The 20,311-nt window shown below is 46.2% G+C and overlaps 2 protein-coding genes across 6 annotated transcripts in view; both read left to right on the top strand.

The window, feature by feature from the left end:
* Positions 1-2,404: 2,404 nt before the first annotated feature.
* Positions 2,405-10,049, top strand: thg1l (tRNA-histidine guanylyltransferase 1-like). Of its 5 annotated transcripts, none has more exons than XM_035759030.2 (7): positions 2,405-2,543; positions 4,075-4,275; positions 7,708-7,884; positions 8,037-8,206; positions 8,333-8,421; positions 9,071-9,178; positions 9,595-10,049. In XM_035759030.2, exons 1-7 carry the CDS (start codon positions 2,488-2,490, stop codon positions 9,754-9,756), a joined length of 963 nt encoding a protein of 320 aa, XP_035614923.1. In that variant the 5' UTR covers positions 2,405-2,487; the 3' UTR covers positions 9,757-10,049. The 5 variants fall into 5 exon arrangements, with proteins under 5 accessions (XP_035614923.1, XP_035614926.1, XP_035614924.1 ...); XM_035759033.2 differs by having other exon boundaries at positions 2,471-2,585; XM_035759031.2 differs by lacking the exon at positions 2,405-2,543 and adding an exon at positions 3,015-3,240 and having other exon boundaries at positions 4,095-4,275.
* A 7,160-nt stretch (positions 10,050-17,209) lies between these two features.
* The window catches only part of LOC118372987 (disintegrin and metalloproteinase domain-containing protein 19), a 56,360-nt gene continuing 53,258 nt past the window's right edge, over positions 17,210-20,311 (top strand). Inside the window, exon 1 of the mRNA XM_052487813.1 lies at positions 17,210-17,495. Within this exon, the coding sequence (XP_052343773.1) occupies positions 17,366-17,495 (130 nt within the window). The 5' untranslated portion in view covers positions 17,210-17,365. The remainder of the gene's footprint in view (positions 17,496-20,311) is intronic.

The following is a 20,311-nucleotide window of genomic DNA, read 5'->3' as shown; positions in this document are numbered from 1 at the left end:
AAGGACAGGGAAGGGCGAGGGAAGAACAGGGAAGGGCGAGGGAAGAACAGGGAAGGGCGAGGGAAGGACAGGGAAGGGCTGAGGGAAGGACAGGGAAGGGCTGAGGGAAGGACAGGGAAGGGCGAGGGAAGGACAGGAAAGGGCGAGGGAAGGGCGAGGGAAGGACGGGTGAGGGAAGGACAGGTAAGGGTGAGGGAAGGACGGGTGAGGGAAGGACAGGTAAGGGTGAGGGAAGGACGGGTGAAGGAAGGACGGGTAAGGGTGAGGGAAGGACGGGTGAGGGAAGGACGGGTAAGGGCGAGGGAAGGACGGGTGAGGGAAGGACGGGTAAGGGTGAGGGAAGAACGGGTAAGGCGAGGGAAGGACGGGTGAGGGAAGGACGGGTAAGGGTGAGGGAAGGACGGGTGAGGGAAGGACAGGTAAGGGTGAGGGAAGGACGGGTGAGGGAAGGACGGGTGAGGGAAGGACGGGTAAGGGTGAGGGAAGGACGGGTGAGGGAAGGACGGGTAAGGGCGAGGGAAGGACGGGTAAGGGCGAGGGAAGGACGGGTAAGGGCGAGGGAAGGACGGGTAAGGGCGAGGGCAGGACGGGTAAGGGTGAGGGCAGGACGGGTAAGGGTGAGGGAAGGACGGGTAAGGGCGAGGGAAGGACGGGTAAGGGCGAGGGAAGGACGGGTAAGGGCGAGGGAAGGACGGGTTAGGGCGAGGGAAGGACGGGTTAGGGCGAGGGAAGGACAGGTAAGGGTGAGGGAAGGACGGGTGAGGGAAGGACGGGTAAGGGTGAGGGAAGGACGGGTAAGGGTGAGGGAAGGACGGGTAAGGGTGAGGGCAGGACGGGTGAGGGAAGGATGGGTAAGGGTGAGGGAAGGACGGGTAAGGGTGAGGGAAGGACGGGTAAGGGTGAGGCAAGGACGGGTAAGGGTGAGGGAAGGACGGGTAAGGGTGAGGGCAGGACGTGTGAGGGAAGGACGGGTAAGGGTGAGGGCAGGACGGGTGAGGGAAGGATGGGTAAGGGCGAGGGAAGGACGGGTAAGGGCGAGGGAAGGACGGGTAAGGGTGAGGACAGGTAAGAGTGAGGGAAGGACGGGTAAGGGTGAGGACAGGTAAGGGTGAGGGAAGGACGGGTAAGGGAGAGGGAAGGACGGGTAAGGGTGAGGACAGGTAAGGGTGAGGGAAGGACGGGTAAGGGAGAGGGAAGGACGGGTAAGGGTGAGGGAAGGATGGGTGAGGGAAGGACGGGTAAGGGTGAGGACAGGTAAGGGTGAGGGAAGGACGGGTAAGGGCGAGGGAAGGACGGGTAAGGGTGAGGACAGGTAAGGGTGAGGGAAGGACGGGTAAGGGAAGGACGGGTAAGGGTGAGGGCAGGACGGGTGAGGGAAGGACAGGTAAGGGTGAGGACAGGTAAGGGTGAGGGAAGGACGGGTAAGGGAGAGGGAAGGACGGGTAAGGGTGAGGACAGGTAAGGGTGAGGGAAGGACGGGTAAGGGAGAGGGAAGGACGGGTAAGGGTGAGGGCAGGACGGGTGAGGGTGAGGGCAGGACGGGTGAGGGAAGGACGGGTAAGGGTGAGGACAGGTAAGGGTGAGGGAAGGACGGGTAAGGGTGAGGACAGGTAAGGGTAAGGGTGAGGGAAGGACGGGTAAGGGCGAGGAAGGACGGGTAAGGGTGAGGACAGGTAAGGGTGAGGGAAGGACGGGTAAGGGTGAGGACAGGTAAGGGTAAGGGTGAGGGAAGGACGGGTAAGGGAGAGGGCAGGACGGGTGAGGGAAGGACAGGTAAGGGTGAGGACAGGTAAGGGTGAGGGAAGGACGGGTAAGGGAGAGGGAAGGACGGGTAAGGGAGAGGGAAGGGGGTGAGCTCTCACCAAGTTCCAGAACTTGTCGAAGGCCACTGAAGCCAGAACACACACCACGGAGCCCCTTAAAGGTTCTGATGTGAACTCACCCTTATCCTCTCCTCCACGCAGCAACACAGCTCCCCCAGAGGGCTTCCTGTATGGACTGTATAAACAGAAAGCAGACATGAAATAGAATTCACCTGGCTGTCAATCACAAGTTTGACACGTCAATAATGCCCCACATATCAATATCGAGTTTTAATTAGCTTTTATATATGTGGCAATATGAGACAACGATCATATAAGTAAAGTTTGAATGAAATGAGAATGTTTTGATCTGACACCACCACCATCAAAAACGAAATGACTCAAAGCAGGCCGACAAAAGCTAGAAATAATTCACGCCATACGGAGCATCCTTGTCATGACATTCTTGTGCATTCTACAACGCCGGGCAGTGGTGCTGGTACCCTCCTCTCCCTCTGTCGGGTTGTTCACCATCATCCTCTTCAGTTTCTCTATCCTCTCCGGATCCGCTACACCTTTCCTGGATTTACTCAGTTTTCTCTCCACGTTTTTCTCCGCTTGGCGCGGCCCCCCTTCAGACAGCTCTCATACTCGGCTATGTTGTTGAAGCACTTCACGTTGGGGTATGGAAGAGGCGCTGCAGGGGAGTATTGTTCCAGGAGTGGATCAAATCTATCGGAGGTGACGTCCAACTTTGCCACGATAGCATCTTCTTCTTCTGACGTATGTTCGGTTGCATCTGAAGGACATGCACTTGTTGATCCTCTCTCTCTCTCTCTTTCTTTCTTTCTTTCTTTCTTTCTTTCTTTTCTGATGTTTTACATTTTTTGTGTTTATCTCCTCTTCTTTCCCTCTCCTCCATGTTTGAAACAACCGCAGACATGCACGACGCTAAGTATAATGGGAAGCGTAGTCTTCTTCCGCTACATTTCTCGATTTTCACCAGAAGAGGGCGCTGAAGTAATATGAAGCAGATTTGCACATTAGTCGTCTGTAGTCTTTGTTTTTATTGTTTTTTAAATGAAATTATGTCCATGAACCCAGCTAAAAGACAATCGACAACTACAATAAAAACAATTTATGTTCTTTAGTTGTTTTTGTTTTGTGAGATCGTAGATGAGATACTGCGTATTTCAATTCCGGGACGGTATCTGTTCTAGTAGGACTTATTTGGTGGACGGACTGGGTTGCACCCACTGGCGAAAACAACATGTGTTCTGTTATTTGCCAGATACATTCTCACAGTGAAATTAAAATAACAACTTAAAGCTTTGCCTCGACAATAGCATCACTTACATAGTTTCAACTAAAGTAAACTAAGTTATAACATTGTTTTTAGGAAGTATTCATCATGAACCGAAGATGATGCCAATCATTTGTAAGTAGCTAGCTAGCTAGCCTGTCAGCCTGGTCTTATAGACTAAACGTATCATCAGGGATGGTCAAATTAGTATGATATGTTACATAAAACAGAAGACTACTTAATGCTAAAACGGAATGAGGTCGGTCAGGGTGGATGGGTAGCAACCTAAAAAATACATGTTCGATTCTCGAATTGATAAGTTTAGCTAATTGTGGCGCAGCGATCAAGGGCACTGCGTCTCATTGCTAGAGGTATCACTACAGACCCCGGTTCGATTCCAGGCTGTTCAGAACCGGTTGTGATTGGCAGTCCCATAGGGCGGCGCACAATTGGCCCAGCGTCGTCCGGGTTAGGGTTTGGTGGGGTAGGCCGTCATGGTAAATAAGAATTTGTTCTTAACTCACTTGCCTAGTTAAATAAAGGTTTTTTATATATATATATATATATAACTACTTACTCATTTTAACAACTTAGCATGTTAGCTCACCTTAACCCCTAGCCTGGCTATGGTTAGCCAGCTAGCTAACGTTAGCCACAACAAATTGTAATTTGTAACATATTGTATCTTTTGCAAATTCGTAGCATATTATATTAATTGCAATTAGTAAAATGTCATACGAATTGTAATTTGTAACATGAAATGGATGATGGACAGATTAATTACATACCAAACTAAACTTAACATCATAGTAAATAGTGTCTTGAATTTCCTTACAGAATAATAAGAAATGCTCCAGTCTAAAAGCGAGCAGAATTTCAGACATGAAGACCACAGCCAACCTTGTGCTGCTGCTTCTTCTTTTCCAACAGAACCTACTTTGATTTGATATGGTCTGTCCTTTCTCATAGAATCCTCATGTTTGGTCCAGTGCTGTGTAGATTACCAGGAGGCATCAAGACGCGCATCCTCCGACCAGTAGCCAGTGTTTTCATCAGCAGCTCCAGAATGGCCAAGAGCAAGTTTGAGTACGTCCGTAACTTTGAGACAGACGACACCTGTCTGAAAAACTGTTACATCGTGGTGCGTTTGGATGGAAGGAACTTCCACAAGTAAGTAGCTCCACAGAATAGCAGGGGGTGTATCTAAATCTCCACAGAATAGCAGGGGGTGTATCTGTAGCTCCAGAGAATAGCAGGGGGTGTATCTAAATCTCCACAGAATAGCAGGGGGTGTATCTGTAGCTCCAGAGAATAGCAGGGGGTGTATCTAAATCTCCACAGAATAGCAGGGGGTGTATCTGTAGCTCCACAGAATAGCAGGGGGTGTATCTAAATCTCCACAGAATAGCAGGGGGTGTATCTGTAGCTCCACAGAATAGCAGGGGGTGTATCTGTAGCTCCACAGAATAGCAGGGGTGTATCTAAATCTCCACAGAATAGCAGGGGGTGTATCTGTAGCTCCAGAGAATAGCAGGGGGTGTATCTAAATCTCCACAGAATAGCAGGGGTGTATCTGTAGCTCCACAGAATAGCAGGGGGTGTATCTAAATCTCCACAGAATAGCAGGGGGTGTATCTGTAGCTCCAGAGAATAGCTGGGGGTGTATCTAAATCTCCACAGAATAGCAGGGGGTGTATCTGTAGCTCCACAGAATAGCAGGGGGTGTATCTATAGCTCCAGAGAATAGCTGGGGGTGTATCTGTAGCTCCAGAGAATAGCTGGGGGTGTATCTGTAGCTCCAGAGAATAGCTGGGGGTGTGTCTGCAGTGGCATCCTCTCCTTTCTTCTGCACTGAATGATCTGTGCAGATCAAAAATGTGGAGAAAATCGTTACCATCCTGTCACATTTCACAGTCAATTGCTTAGTGAACAAGCAGGACAGGAACCATGTATTTTATTATTGAGACGCACCCTTGAAGTGGACTGAGGGACTGAATGAGAAGCCAGCTGACAAATTACGACTAGTGTGTTAGTGTCTGTAGCTCCACTGACTGACTGACTGACCCGCTGACTGACTGACCCGCTGACTGACTGACCCGCTGACTGACTGACTGACTGACTGACCCGCTGACTGACTGACCCGCTGACTGACTGACCCGCTGACTGACTGACCCGCTGACTGACTGACCCGCTGACTGACTGACCCGCTGACTGACTGACTGACCCACCGACTGACTGACCCGCTGACTGACTGACCCGCTGACTGACTGACCCACCGACTGACTGACTGACTGACCCACTGACTGACTGACTGACCCGCTCACTGACTGACTGACTGACCCGCTCACTGACTGACTGACTGACCCGCTGACTGACTGACCCACCGACTGACTGACTGACTGACTGACTGACCCACCGACTGACCGACCGACTGACTGACTGACCCACCGACCGACTGACTGACTGACCCACTCACTGACTGACTGACCCACTCACTGACTGACTGACTGACCCACTCACTGACTGACTGACTGACCCGCTCACTGACTGACTGACCCGCTCACTGACTGACTGACCCACTCACTGACTGACTGACCCAACCGACTGACCCACCGACCGACTGACCCACCCAGTGACTGACTGACCCACCGACTGACTGACTGACCCACCCACCGACTGACTGACCGACTGACTGACTGACCCACCGACCGACTGACTGACTGACCCACTCACTGACTGACTGACCCACTCACTGACTGACTGACTGACCCACTCACTGACTGACTGACTGACCCACTCACTGACTGACTGACTGACCCACTCACTGACTGACTGACTGACCCACTCACTGACTGACTGACTGACCCACTCACTGACTGACTGACCCACTCACTGACTGACTGACCCACTCACTGACTGACTGACCCACTCACTGACTGACTGACCCACTCACTGACTGACTGACCCACTCACTGACTGACTGACTGACCCACTCACTGACTGACTGACCCACTCACTGACTGACTGACTGACCCACTCACTGACTGACTGACTGACCCACTCACTGACTGACTGACTGACCCACTCACTGACTGACTGACCCACTCACTGACTGACTGACTGACCCACTCACTGACTGACTGACTGACCCACTCACTGACTGACTGACTGACCCACTCACTGACTGACTGACCCGACCGACTGACTGACTGACCCGCTCACTGACTGACTGACCCGCTCACTGACTGACTGACCCACTCACTGACTGACTGACCCAACCGACTGACCCACCGACCGACTGACCCACCCAGTGACTGACCCACCCAGTGACTGACTGACCCACCGACTGACTGACCCACCGACTGACTGACCCACCGACTGACTGACCCACCGACTGACTGACCCACCGACTGACTGACCCACCGACTGACTGACCCACCGACTGACTGACCCACCCACTGACTGACTGACCCACTGACTGACTGACCCACTGACTGACTGACCCACTGACTGACTGACCCACCGACTGACTGACCCACCGACTGACTGACCCACCGACTGACTGACCCACCGACTGACTGACCCACCGACTGACTGACCCACCGACTGACTGACCCACCGACTGACTGACCCACCGACTGACTGACCCACCGACTGACTGACCCACCGACTGACTGACCCACCGACTGACTGACCCACCGACTGACTGACCCACCGACTGACTGACTGACCCACTGACTGACTGACTGACCCACTGACTGACTGACCCACTGACTGACTGACCCACTGACTGACTGACTGACCCACTGACTGACTGACCCACTGACTGACTGACCCACTGACTGACTGACCCACCGACTGACTGACCGACTGACTGACTGACCGACTGACTGACTGACTCACTGACTGACTGACCCACTGACTGACTGACCCACTGACTGACTGACCCACCGACTGACTGACCCACCGACTGACTGACCCACTGACTGACTGACTGACTGACTGACTGACTCACTGACTGACCCACCGACTGACTGACCCACTGACTGACTGACCCACCGACTGACTGACCCACCGACTGACTGACCCACTGACTGACTGACCCACCGACTGACTGACCGACCGACTGACTGACCCACCCACTGACTGACCTACCCACTGACTGACCTACCCACTGACTGACTGACCCACTGACTGACCTACCCACTGACTGACTGATTGACTGACTGACCTACTGACTGACTGACCAACTCACTGACTGACCTACCCACTGACTGACTGATTGACTGACCTACCCACTGACTGACTGACCTACTGACTGACTGACCTACCGACCGACTGACTGACCCACCGACCGACTGACTGACCCACCGACTGACTGACCCACCGACTGACTGACCCACTGACTGACTGACTGACCCACTGACTGACTGACTGACCCACTGACTGACCTACCCACTGACTGACCTACCCACTGACTGACTGACTGACCTACCCACTGACTGACCTACCCACTGACTGACTGACCTACCCACTGACTGACTGACTGACTGACTGACTGACTGACTGACCTACCCACTGACTGACCCTGTGTTGCTGTAGGTTTGCAGAGCAGCACAACTTCATGAAGCCCAACGACGACAGAGCTCTGGGCCTGATGACGCGCAGCGCCAGGTCTGTCATGGAGGACCTGGATGACATCATCATATCGTACGGACAAAGTGACGAGTTCAGCTTCGTCTTCAAGAGGACCTCCAACTGGTTTAAGAGGAGAGCCAGGTAATAACACACATGTACAGAGACGCACACACCGTCACACAGACACTCACCAACCACACAGACACTCACCAACCACACAGACACACACAAGAAATGTTTATTGCATTTGAGTGACACTTTTCTGGTCTCCTCCCCTTCCACTCCCCCTCCAGTAAGCTGATGACCCATGTAGCGTCCCAGTTCTCCTCTTCCTATGTGTTCTACTGGAAGGACTACTTCGGAGACCAGCCCCTCCTTTACCCCCCGGGGTTTGACGGACGGGTGGTTCTGTATCCTAGCAACCGCAACCTCCGGGACTACCTCAGCTGGAGGCAGGCTGACTGTAAATATACACACAAACACACACTCCTATCCCCCAATACATTATCCTGTGTGTGTATGCTTTGACTACAGTAGATTCTCTTCCACGTTTGTGGTTCTCTTTCGTAATGGTGTGTGTGTTTGCCAGGTCACGTCAACAACCTGTATAACACAGTGTTTTGGACGTTGGTGCAGAAAGGCGGACTCACCACTACACAGGCAGAGGACAGACTAAAGGTGAGAGTTACTCCAGTGAGATTAGCATAATTACAGGTGTGGGGGTGTGTCAGGCTTCAAATATCTGTTATTTTTTAGGTGTGTCATTTGCTATGGGGCATCTGCTTGTTAGTCATAACTATAATTATTATGTTAATAGCTTTAGAATGGATGACTACTTCATGCTGTTTACTTTCACTGAAAACCACCTCACAGTTGCCAGTTCCATTTACCAAGAACCTTTAGATACATAATCAAATCTCTGTGATGTATCTCTCTCTCTCTCTCTCTCCCCTCTGTCTCTGTCTCTGTCTCTCTCCTCTCTCTCTCCTCTCTCTCTCCTCTCTCTCCCCTCTGTCTCCTCTCTCTCTCCTCTCTCTCTCTCCTCTCTCTCTCTCTCTCTCTCTCCCCTCTCTCTCTCCTCTCTCTCTCTCCTCTCTCTCTCTCTCTCTCTCTCTCTCTCTCTCTCTCTCTCTGTCTCTCTCTCTCTCTCTCTGTCTCTCTCTCTCTCTCTCTCTCTCTCTGTCTCTCTCTGTCTCTGTCTCTGTCTCCTGTCTCTGTCTCCTGTCTCTGTCTCTCTCTCTCTCTGTCTCTCTCTCCTCTCTCTCCTCTCTCCCCTCTCTCTCCTCTCTCTCCTGTCTCTGTCTCTCTCTCTCTCTGTCTCTCTCAGGGAACGTTGGCAGCAGATAAGAATGAGATCATGTTTTCTGAGTTTGATATCAATTACAACAAGGAGCCTCTGGTCCACAGGAAAGGAACCACCCTCATCTGGGAGAAGGTGAGAACTCTGGTTGTCCTTAATGCACCCTATTCCCTATATAGAGCCTCTTGTCTGAGGTAGTGCACTATATAGAAAATTGGATGCCATTTCAGATACATTCATATAAAATACAGGCTTGTGTGTGTGAGGGCGTTAGGTAGCCTAGCGGTTAAGAGTGTTGGGCCAGTAACTGAAATGTTGCTGGTTCCAGTCACCAAGATGACTAGGTGAAAATCTGTCGACGATTGCTCCAGGGTCACCGTCAATAATGGCTCACTCCAAGGGTGTCTGGGGGAGTGGCATATGAAGGGTTAGGGCTATACAATTCACACCTATAATACATTAATAATTAGGTAGGTGCTTACATTTTGTCCTATCCTTCGCTTCTCTCACTCTCAAATTCTTAACCCCCTTCCTTCATCCCTCTGTCCCAGCTGGAAGAAACAGTGACCAAGAGTGTGAAGCTCCCCGACGAGGCGGGGGAGGAGGTGCTAGTGACACGCACCAGGAGGCGTGTCAGTGCCCACCACTGTGACGTCATAGGGAACCAGTTCTGGGAGGAACACCCCAACATTCTAGAAGACGACAACTGCTGAGCTGACGGGGAACAGAACTTTTCCTGTTGGAGAAAAACCAGCCAGCCCTTCGTGGATAACGTTGAACATGGACAGAGTCTAGGGGGAGTTCTTCGTACTCCCAAATGCTCGTGCTGTGGGGTTGAGAGCTCTCACTCTGCATGGACAGATACTGTTAATAACCAACTCTTGATTGGAACAAACTGTCTATGGTGGCTGTAAAACAAGAGGTCTTTCATAACTCCACACCATCATTCTCTTTGCTCATGTACTGTATACAAATATTTTACTGTGATTAAATACGACTGCTCTTTTCATGTCTGGATCCATTAAACCAAGATAATATGTAGTTTGTTTTTCTGGTGGTGATGCTGGCATATTATATCATCTTATCTCTCTCTCTCTCTACACACTGGTTTACAGTGGTTGATAAATGTATTGCTTTTGGTGGGACAGCAAAAACCAGATGGAACCTAGTTTCTCGGGTAGGTATCACCATGCACAATGCTGATACAGTAGGCCTACATAAACCAGATTGCTCTCCACTACAATCCCTGCCCAGAAATGGTGCCAACCCCAGCATGATCATGGCATGCTGTACTGAACACTACGTGCCGCTCTGCCCAGAAACTACCTGTGCTGGCAATAACGATCACCCCTTGTGCCGACAGCCATATGGCCCTGTTCAAAGGCAATGCACCAGTGTTGTACTCGGTATCGAGAACACATTTTGAATGTCTCTGTCTCAGATATTGAGGACTCGTCATTTCTTACCCAGACCAGTGGAGTAAAAAACTCATTATCAGCTTCCATTCAGTCAGCCATAAAAGCACTTCGCCAGGCCAAATATATACACTTCTTTTTTAAATATTAATACCCTATGACCTATTTAAACCTGATATTCCGACTTAACTCGTAACATTACTGTCCTTCAATTTCACTGAAATAAATCCTCAAACTTTGTCCAATATCCTTGACTCGCTGGTAGGGAAGAGTGAGGGAAATTGTTGGAAAGTTGCGCGTTCACTATTAGTAAAGCGGAGACGGTGAAATTCTAGGTCTTTATATCTGTTATAGACATTTGCGCAGTGGCGAAACTATTGAACCTAGTCCTTCAGGCTCGTGATGCTGAAAGGACAGCAACCATAGCACCAGCGCACTCATGTATGAAAGCGCACTTTTTGTAAAAAAAGAAAGGGCCGGTGGTGTAGTGGAGGCTATATACATCCTATACCCACTTTTTGACATTGGTAGCCGGTAGGTAGGAAAGACGTTTCAACTTATGATACACTATATATACAAAATTATGTGGACATCCCTTCAAATGAGTGGATTCGGCTAATTCAGCCACAACTAACAGGTGTATAAAATCGAGCACACAGCCATCCTTAGACAAATATTGGCAGTAGAATGGCCATACTGAGGAACTCAGTGACTTTCAACTTGGCACCATCATAGGATGCCACCTTTCCAACAAGTCAGTTTGTCAAATTCTGCCCTGCTAGAGCTGCCCCGGTCAACTGTAAGTGCTGTTATTGTGAAGTGGAAACTTCTAGGCGCAACAATGAGTTAGCTGTAAAAAGGTAAGCAACACAAGCTCACCGAACGGGACGAGTTCCAAACTGCCTCTGGAAGCAATGTCAGCACAATAACTGTTAGTCGGGAGCTTAAGGAAATGGTTTCCATGGCCAAGCAGCCGAACACAGCCTAAGACCACCATGCATAAATCCAAGCGTCGGCTGGAATGGTGTAAATCTTGCCACCATTTGACTGGAGCAGTGTAAACGTGTTCTCTGGAGTGATGAATCATGCTTCACCTTCTGAATCTGGGTTTGGCGGATGCCAAGAGAACGCTACCTGCCCCAATGCATTTTTCATGGTTCAGGCTAGGCCCCTCAGTTCCAGTGTAGGGAATCTTAACGCTACAGAATACAATGACATTCTAGACGATTCTGTGCTTCCAGCTTTGCGGCAACAGTTTGGGGAAGGCCCTTTCCTGTTTCAGCATGACAATGCCCCTGTGCACATGGTGAGGTCTATACAGAAATGGTTTGTCGAGATCGGTGTGGAAGAACTTGACTGACCTGCACAGAGTGCTGACCTCAACCACATCAAACACCTTTGGGAGGAATTGGAACACCGACTGCGAGCCAGGACTAATCGCCCAACATTAGTGCCCAACCTCACTAATGCTCTTGTGGCTGAATGGAAGCAAGTCCACGCAGCAATGTCCGAACATCTCGAGTGAAAGCCTTCCAAGAAGAGTGGAGGAGAGTGGAGGCTGTTTTAGCAGCAAAGGGTGGACCAATTCCATATTAATGCCCATGATTTTGGAAAGAGATATTCAACAAGCAGGTGTCCACGTACTTTTGGTCATGTAGTGTATCTACCAGTAAATGCTAACTAAGGCAACAATGGGTATGCACACCAGGTGGTGAAAATGTTTGGTCCTTAGTCTTTTTTTAGGGGGTGGATCAGCTTTACAATTGCAGATAGATTGGGGCTTCCATCAATGTGATTGTCTACATAATTTCAAATCCCCCATCATATCTTTTGTACATTTTTACAGTACCAGTCAAAAATTGTACATTGTATAATAATAGTGAAGACATCAACACTATGAAATAACACTTATGGAATCATGTAGTAACCATAGAAGTGTTAAAAAAATCAAAATATATTTTATAGTATATTTGCCTTGATTCCAGCTTTGCGCACTCTTGGCATTCTCTCAACCAGCTTCATGAGGTAGTCACCTGGTAAAAGTCCAAGTCCATATTATGTCAAGAACAGCTCAAATAAGCAAAGAGGAACAACATCATTACTTTAAGACTTTAAAAGTTTGAAAGTTTCTTCATAAGCATACAGGGCTGTGATGAAATAAATTGTCTCTCATGAGGACTGCCACAGGAAGGAAGATCCAGAGTTACCTCTGCTGCAGAGGATAAGCTCATTGGAGTTAACTGCACCTCAGATTGCAGCCCAAATAAATGCTTCCCAGAGTTCAAGTAACAGACACGTCAACATCAACTGTTCAGAGGAGACTGCGTGAATCAGGCCTTCATGGTCGAATTGCTGCAAAGAAACCACTACTAAAGGACACCAAATCAAATCAAATCAAATTTTATTTGTCACATACACATGGTTAGCAGATGTTAATGCGAGTGTAGCGAAATGCTTGTGCTTCTAGTTCCGACAATGCAGTGATAACCAACAAGAAGAGACTTGCTTGGGCCAAGAAACATGAGCAATGGACATTAGACCGGTGGAAATCTGTCCTTTGGTCTGATGAGTCCAAGTTTGAGATTTTCGGCTCCAACTGCTGTGTCTTTGTGAGACGCAGAGTAGGTGAACGGATGATCTCCGTATGTGTGGTTCCCACCGTGAAGCATGGAAGAGGAGGTGTGATGGTGTAGGGGTGCTTTGCTGGTGACACTGTCTGTGATTTATTTAGAATTCAAGGCACACTTAACCATCATGGCTACCACAGCATTCTGCAGTGATACACCATCCCATCTGGTTTGCACTTAGTGGAACTACAATTTGTTTTTTAACAGGACAATGACCCAACACACCTTCAGGCTGTGTAAGGGCTATTTGACAAAGAAGGAGAGTGATGGAGGGTTGCATCAGATGACAGGGCCTCCACAATCACCTGACCTCAACCCAATTGAGATGGTTTGGGGTGACTTATACTGCAGAGTGAAGGAAAAGCAGCCATCAGCATATGTATATTATTATTATTATTATTATGTAGGAACTCCTTAAAGACTGTTGGAAAAGGATTCCTTATGAAGCTGGTCGAGAGAATGCGAAGAGTGTGCACAGCTGTCATCAAGGCAAAGGGTGGCTATTTTGAAGAACCTCAAATATAAAATACATTCTGATTTGTTTAACACTTTTTGGTTACTACATGATTCCATATGTGTTATTTCATAGTTTTGATATCTTCATTATTATTCTACAATGTAGAAAATAGTACAAATAAAGAAAACCCCTTGAATGAGTAGGTGTTGACTGGTACTCTATATAGATAATATATTTATTTATTTTAAACTAATTTTTGTTTATTATTTACCCCTAACCCTACCACCCCTCCCCTAATTGGATTAAACTAATGGACAACAACACTTGGGCTTCTACTTTATACAGACTATAAACATTTTACGGACACAGTATATTTTGTAATAATTATATGTTGTTTGTTTTTAGTCCCATCTTTCAGCATCACTCAACCCCTCCCATCTATCTCTGAACACCATCCAGTTTTGATTTCTATTAGACAAATATTTTTCAACTGTGCTGTTTCACAAACGTTCTGAACATTTCTATTGTCATAGTTTCTACAGTGGCAGGTAGCCTAGTGGTTAGAGCGTTGGACTTCAAGTTCAAACCCCCGAGATGACAAGGTACAAATCTGTTGTTCTGCCCCTGAACAGGCAGTAAACCCACTCCACTGTTCCTATGCCATCATTGAAAATTAGAATTTGTTCTTAACTGACTTGCCTAGTTAAATAAAGGTAATAAAAATCTTGGTTAGTAGGTTATTTGCGATGTGTCATCAAGCTCTGTTTGCATCAATATTTCTAAAGGCCTCCCCAAAAAAACTTTTCAATTAAATGCTGACTGCAATGTTAGCATACCTGACAAAACTGATTTGTATCTATGGGGAGGGCATTTTGTTTAGCTCAATTGAATTAAAGGGCAACTACACCCTCCAAAAATATATATTTTTTCCAGATCTAAAAAATGTTCTCCTGATGAGGTTTAAGAATTATTGTGGACTTTAAACATCACATTTTTGTCTTTTAATTATATATTTTTTTGAGAGGGAAAATCTGAAAATCTATGTGAAAACATAGGATTTTTCACGCAGGGCCTTTCCTTCACACAGGACCCACTTCTCCAGGCATCACTACACCACTGCATAGGGCCGATGGAAAGGCAGCAGTCCATTCACTCTGACATTATAAACCAGTAGGTCCCAATCATAAGAATACAAAAACACAATCATTAGGCTAAGCATTTTCCAATCACAATTTACAACTATTACCTCCCATTGCAAAAAAGGTTTCATGTTTAGCACACAAAGTAATGGGTGATCTAAAGTTTAAATGCAACAATGTTTCACACACATCAGTTATTTTAACTTCTTGTTGAAAGTTATTCTTGAAAAGGGAGAAGCTAACAAATTAGCCATAATGTCCTCTTCAATAACACCTGCTGCAGCAGCTGCAAACTAGCCTACAATAAAAGTTATCTCCTTAGACCATGGGAAAACTATTCCTCACTATTTCAACCGATCGCTGCCTGCACCTGCCCTCCTGTCCAACATCACTACTCTGGACGGCTCTGACTTAGAATACGTGGACAACTACAAATACCTAGGTAAACTCTCCTTCCAGACCCACATCAAACATCTCCAATCCAAAGTTAAATCTAGAATTGGCTTCCTATTTCGCAACAAAGCATCCTTCACTCATGCTGCCAAACATACCCTTGTAAAACTGACCATCCTACCAATCCTCGACTTCAGCGATGTCATTTACAAAGTAGCCTCCAACACTACTCAACAAATTGGATGCAGTCTATCACAGTGCAATCCATTTTGTCACCAAAGCCCCATATATTACCCACCATTGCAACCTGTACGCTCTCATTGGCTGGCCCTCGCTTCATGCTCGTCGCCAAACCCACTGGCTCCATGTCATCTACAAGACCCTGCTAGGTAAAGTCCCCCCTTATCTCAGCTCGCTGGTAACCATAGCATCACCCACCTGTAGCACGCGCTCCAGCAGGTATATCTCTCTGGTCACCCCCAAAACCAATTCTTTCTTTGGCCGCCTCTCCTTCCAGTTCTCTGCTGCCAATGACTGGAACGAACTACAAAAATCTCTGAAACTGGAAACACTTATCTCCCTCACTAGCTTTAAGCACCAACTGTCAGAGCAGCTCACAGATTACTGCACCTGTACATAGCCCACCTATAGTTTAGCCCAAACAACTACCTCTTTCCCTGCTGTATTTATTTATTTTATTTATTTATTTTGCTCCTTTGCACCCCATTGTTTTTATTTCTACTTTGCACATTCTTCCATTGCAAAACTACCATTCCAGTGTTTTACTTGCTATATGGTATTTACTTTGCCACCATGGCCTTTTTTTTGCCTTTACCTCCCTTCTCACCTCATTTGCTCACATCGTATATAGACTTGTTTATACTGTATTATTGACTGTATGTTTGTTTTACTCCATGTGTAACTAACTCTGTGTCGTTGTATGTGTCGAACTGCTTTGCTTTATCTTGGCCAGGTTGCAATTGTAAATGAGAACTTGTTCTCAACTTGCCTACCTGGTTAAATAAAGGTGAAAAAATAATAATAATAATTGCATAGTGACCTGTCGGCCTTTGACCTGTTGGCCATTACAAGTCAATGTGATTGGTTGATTCCACCATCACTCCAAAATGTTGCCCTAATACAGTTGAATGGCAGATGCCTTCTATCAAGCTTCTGATGTCTTAGCCAATGGATGATTTAGCTAGCTAGATTTATCTAAAAAACAAAAATCTTCAGCGTTAACCTTATCCTCTCTATCAAAAGTTGAAGAGATTAAATCAGAACATCATTGAAAATAATAATATCGTTATTATTATTTTGCTATAAATCCTTATTCTTTTTTCTGAAACCGGAGAAGGCTCTCAAATCAAACCAAATCAAATTGTATTGGTCACATACTCATATTTAGCAGATGTTATTGTGGGTGTAGTGAAATGCTCGTGTTCCTAGCTCCTCGTTGTTCCCCACTGTGTTTGGATCAGTAATAATGTGTAGAGTGGCTCTATTTGCCTTCGGCATGTATTTGTTTTACCTGAATGACAAAAGAATCCATATGTTGTTCTGAAATATGAACACAGAAATACTGGACATTTTGAACTCTAATTATGGTGAAGATTTGACAAAATTACAGTCATGGTCTTGAATTGGACTCGCATTTTTCTGGTCTCGATCTTGACTGCTTCCCGGACCTCTCATCCCCCACCCCGGTCTTGACTCGGTCTCGCCCCCTCTCCGGTATTGGTCTTGACTTGGACTAGATTCTCTCCGGTCTTTGTCTTGAGTCGGTCTCGCTTTGGGTGGTCTCGAACAAAACACTGCCGTGCACTATATAGGAAATATGGTGTCTTTGGTACAGAGCCTGAGCTGAATAACATAATCATCTTTAGTAGAAATGTTTTACAGTAGACTATTGCCATGAGACATTCTGTATTTCAGAAATTCACATTCACCTATCATATTACATACTGTAGGAATTTTTGAATTGTGTTAGGGCTCTCATAAAACAATCTCTAGTCTTCAAAGGTTTTCAAAATCACAGAAATCGATTGGCCAGTTATAGGGTAAATGGGAGGGGCTGAAAATGAAAGTAAGAACTGGAAACAGAGAAAAGATGCGCTCTACCCCTGTGGAAGCATCCGAAGCAGACAGAGCGATAGAGTGCTATTGTTGCCTACACATTTATCCGCTTCATAGGATATGTCGACCGGCAGCTATTATTTATCCTTTGCCTATGCATTTTTTGTTGTTTGCGATTACATTGTAGGGTTTAAACTATAACCCTTTATTTTAGCATGAGTCCACGAGAACGGATAACCCGCTTTAATCGGTGTTCTGCATATTCCCTTCTGCGTCTGTGTCTGTATTTGACAGTCGTTATCTGCTGTGTTGGGTCTGTTGTATCTGGTCACGTAGATGCTGCCGGTAAGTCTGTGCATTCATTACAACAGCTAATCAGTTCATGAATGGAGTTTTTCTGGATGGCTGATAAATATTTCAAGATCATTTATTTTGAACTGTGCATAATGTTGGTTCATTCAGTCCATAGCTATGTGTTTACTGGTGTTTCAAGGTTTATTTAGTCTTTCTTGGGCTATTGTGAATGTTTGAAAGAATCAATTTTCTTATTCATTCATAACATAAGCAAGTTTTCTATAAATTGCAGACTAAATTATTTTAAAAGCATGTGCCGAAGTCAGTTTTAAATTCAGTAATCTAAAGAATTTCCTATTGGCTACCTCATGATAAGCTGTAGACCATACTATGTGCCAAGCAAGTTTTCATCTATATTGTTCATAGATTTCAAACCAAGACTACCCCAGCTGTATAGAGCCCCACAGTAGAGGTGTCATAATACCCATAAAGCCTAGCAGTCAAACAGGGAAACGATTCCAATCGTTTTTTCACCATTCATTTTTCTCATAAGGAATTTTAGAAACCATTAAAATAGAGTCTGTGTTTCGTGTAGGCTTACCCTGGAGTGACGTTTTTGCTAACCATATAAATCTCTCTCGGACAAGGTGATTTTTATCAATATATTCAAGTCTATTTACTAATTAGCATTTACGAAAATGCTAATTAGCATCAAAGTAGACATCATGCAAGACTACAAATCCCTGCAAGCTCCTGCATGTCATCTCTACCTGACACCTTTGCTAACAGGTATTGTGTCAATTTAAAACTAGCACAAGGCTGTTCACAGAATTGTCCATTTAAAGAAATGTTGTCAATTTTTTCATTGCTAAATTTAGATAACATTAGATAACTAATCCAGAGATATTTACCTTTGCCTCGATTCGGCATTCACGTCCAGATCATCATGGTATTTGTAATTCTTTGTGAAAGCTACATTAGCAGCTAATTAGCATTTCATTTTTGTGTGGTAAATACCAGCAAATATATTGAGAAAAGTCACCTTGTCCTAGAGAGATTTACACGGTTCTCAAAACCTCACGCCAGGGTAAGCCTACACAAAACCTCACGCCAGGGTAAGCCTACACAAAACCTCACGCCAGGGTAAGCCTACACAAAACCTCACGCCAGGGTAAGCCTACACAAAACCTCACGCCAGGGTAAGCCTACACAAAACCTCACGCCAGGGTAAGCCTACACAAAACCTCACGTGAGGGTAAGCCTACACAAAGCCTCACGCCAGGGTAAGCCTACACAAAACCTCACGCCAGGGTAAGCCTACACAAAACCTCACGCCAGGGTAAGCCTACACAAAACCTCACGCCAGGGTAAGCCTACACAAAACCTCACGCCAGGGTAAGCCTACACAAAACCTCACGCCAGGGTAAGCCTACACAAAACCTCACGCCAGGGTAAGCCTACACAAAACCTCACGCCAGGGTAAGCCTACACAAAACCTCACGCCAGGGTAAGCCTACACAAAACACAACCCTTATTTCAAGTGTTTCTAAAAATGAACAGTGAAAAATGATTGGAACCATTTCCTTGTTTGACCGCTAGGTTTTATGGGTATGATGACTCATACTGTGATATTCTATAGGGCTATAATCAAACAAGAAAATGCTCATCCAGAGGCGGCGCACCTAGTGGCCTGTGATTTTAATGCAGAAATAGTGAAATCTACGAGCATGTCACATATGCAACTAGAGATGAAATAACTCTAGATCACATTTACTCCACACACAGAAAACACATACAAAGCTCTCCCTCACCCTCCATTAGGCAAATCTGACCATAATTCTACCCTCCTGATTTGTGCTTACAAGCAAAACTTCGAGCAGGATGTACCATAGACACACTCAATATGGAAGTATATATATATAATATCTACATATTTCAAGCAGACCACCATAGTCCCTGTGCCAAGGTAAACTGTCTAAATGACTAGCACTCACGTCTGTAGACATGAAATGCGTTGAAAGTTTCTTCATGGCTCACATGAACACCATCATCCCAGACACCCTGGTCCCACTCCAATTCACATACTGCCCCAAAAGATACAGATGACACAATCCCTATTGCACTCCACACTGCCCTTTCCCACTTGGACAAAAGGAACATCTATGTGAGAATGCTGTTCATTAACTACAGCTCAGCATTCAACACCATAGTGCCCTCCAAGCTCATCACTAAGCTACAGAGTGTAGTGCGAACATCAGTGGGGCCAAGCTCCCCACCATCCAGGACCTCTGTAGTAGGCGGTGTCAGAGGAAGGCCCTACAATTGGTCAAAGACTCCAGCCACCCAAGTCATAGACTGTTCTCTCTGCTACTGCACGGCTAGCGGTACCGATACACCAAGTCTGGAACCAACAGGACCCGGAACAGCTTCTAGCCCCAAGCTACAAGACTACTAAATAGTTAGTTAAATAGTTAAAACTGCATTATGTAACTTTTTGGGTGACCTGACCAAATTTACATAGAAATTGTAGTTATAGAACTGTCATTTGCATTGAAAGCAAGTCTAAGAAGCGATTAATCTGTTCTATGTGCGCTATTTCTATGCTTCTCGTTTCATTTGTGTCTATTTTACTTCCGGTTTTGTACATTATTTTCAAACAGCTGAAAATACAATATTTTGGGTTTTTGAAAGTAGATTTCACAGTGGTTCAGATGGTACAATGATTATCTGCACTTGTCTATACTATTGCTTGTTTGGTCACATAAACTAGTTATATGTTCATATCTACCTCAGTTACCTCGTAGCCCTGCACATCGACTTGGTACTGGTACCCATATAGCCAAGTTATCATTACTCATTGTGTATTC

The sequence above is a fragment of the Oncorhynchus keta genome, chromosome 30 (assembly GCF_023373465.1).
Source record: "Oncorhynchus keta strain PuntledgeMale-10-30-2019 chromosome 30, Oket_V2, whole genome shotgun sequence".
Classification (NCBI taxonomy): domain Eukaryota; kingdom Metazoa; phylum Chordata; class Actinopteri; order Salmoniformes; family Salmonidae; genus Oncorhynchus; species Oncorhynchus keta.
The sequence above is the reverse complement of the archived record's forward strand: the minus strand, read 5'-3'. Positions and strand labels throughout refer to the sequence as shown.

Excerpts from the sequence above, each read along its gene's own strand:
- thg1l (XM_035759030.2), top strand. The coding sequence starts at position 2,488 with ATGGAAGAGGCGCTGCAGGGGAGTATTGTTCCAGGAGTGGATCAAATC. Across the intron at positions 2,544-4,074 it reads GTGGATCAAATCTATCGGAG|AATCCTCATGTTTGGTCCAG; the intron begins GTGACGTCCAAC and ends CCTTTCTCATAG. Across the intron at positions 7,885-8,036 it reads TGGTTTAAGAGGAGAGCCAG|TAAGCTGATGACCCATGTAG; the intron begins GTAATAACACAC and ends CTCCCCCTCCAG.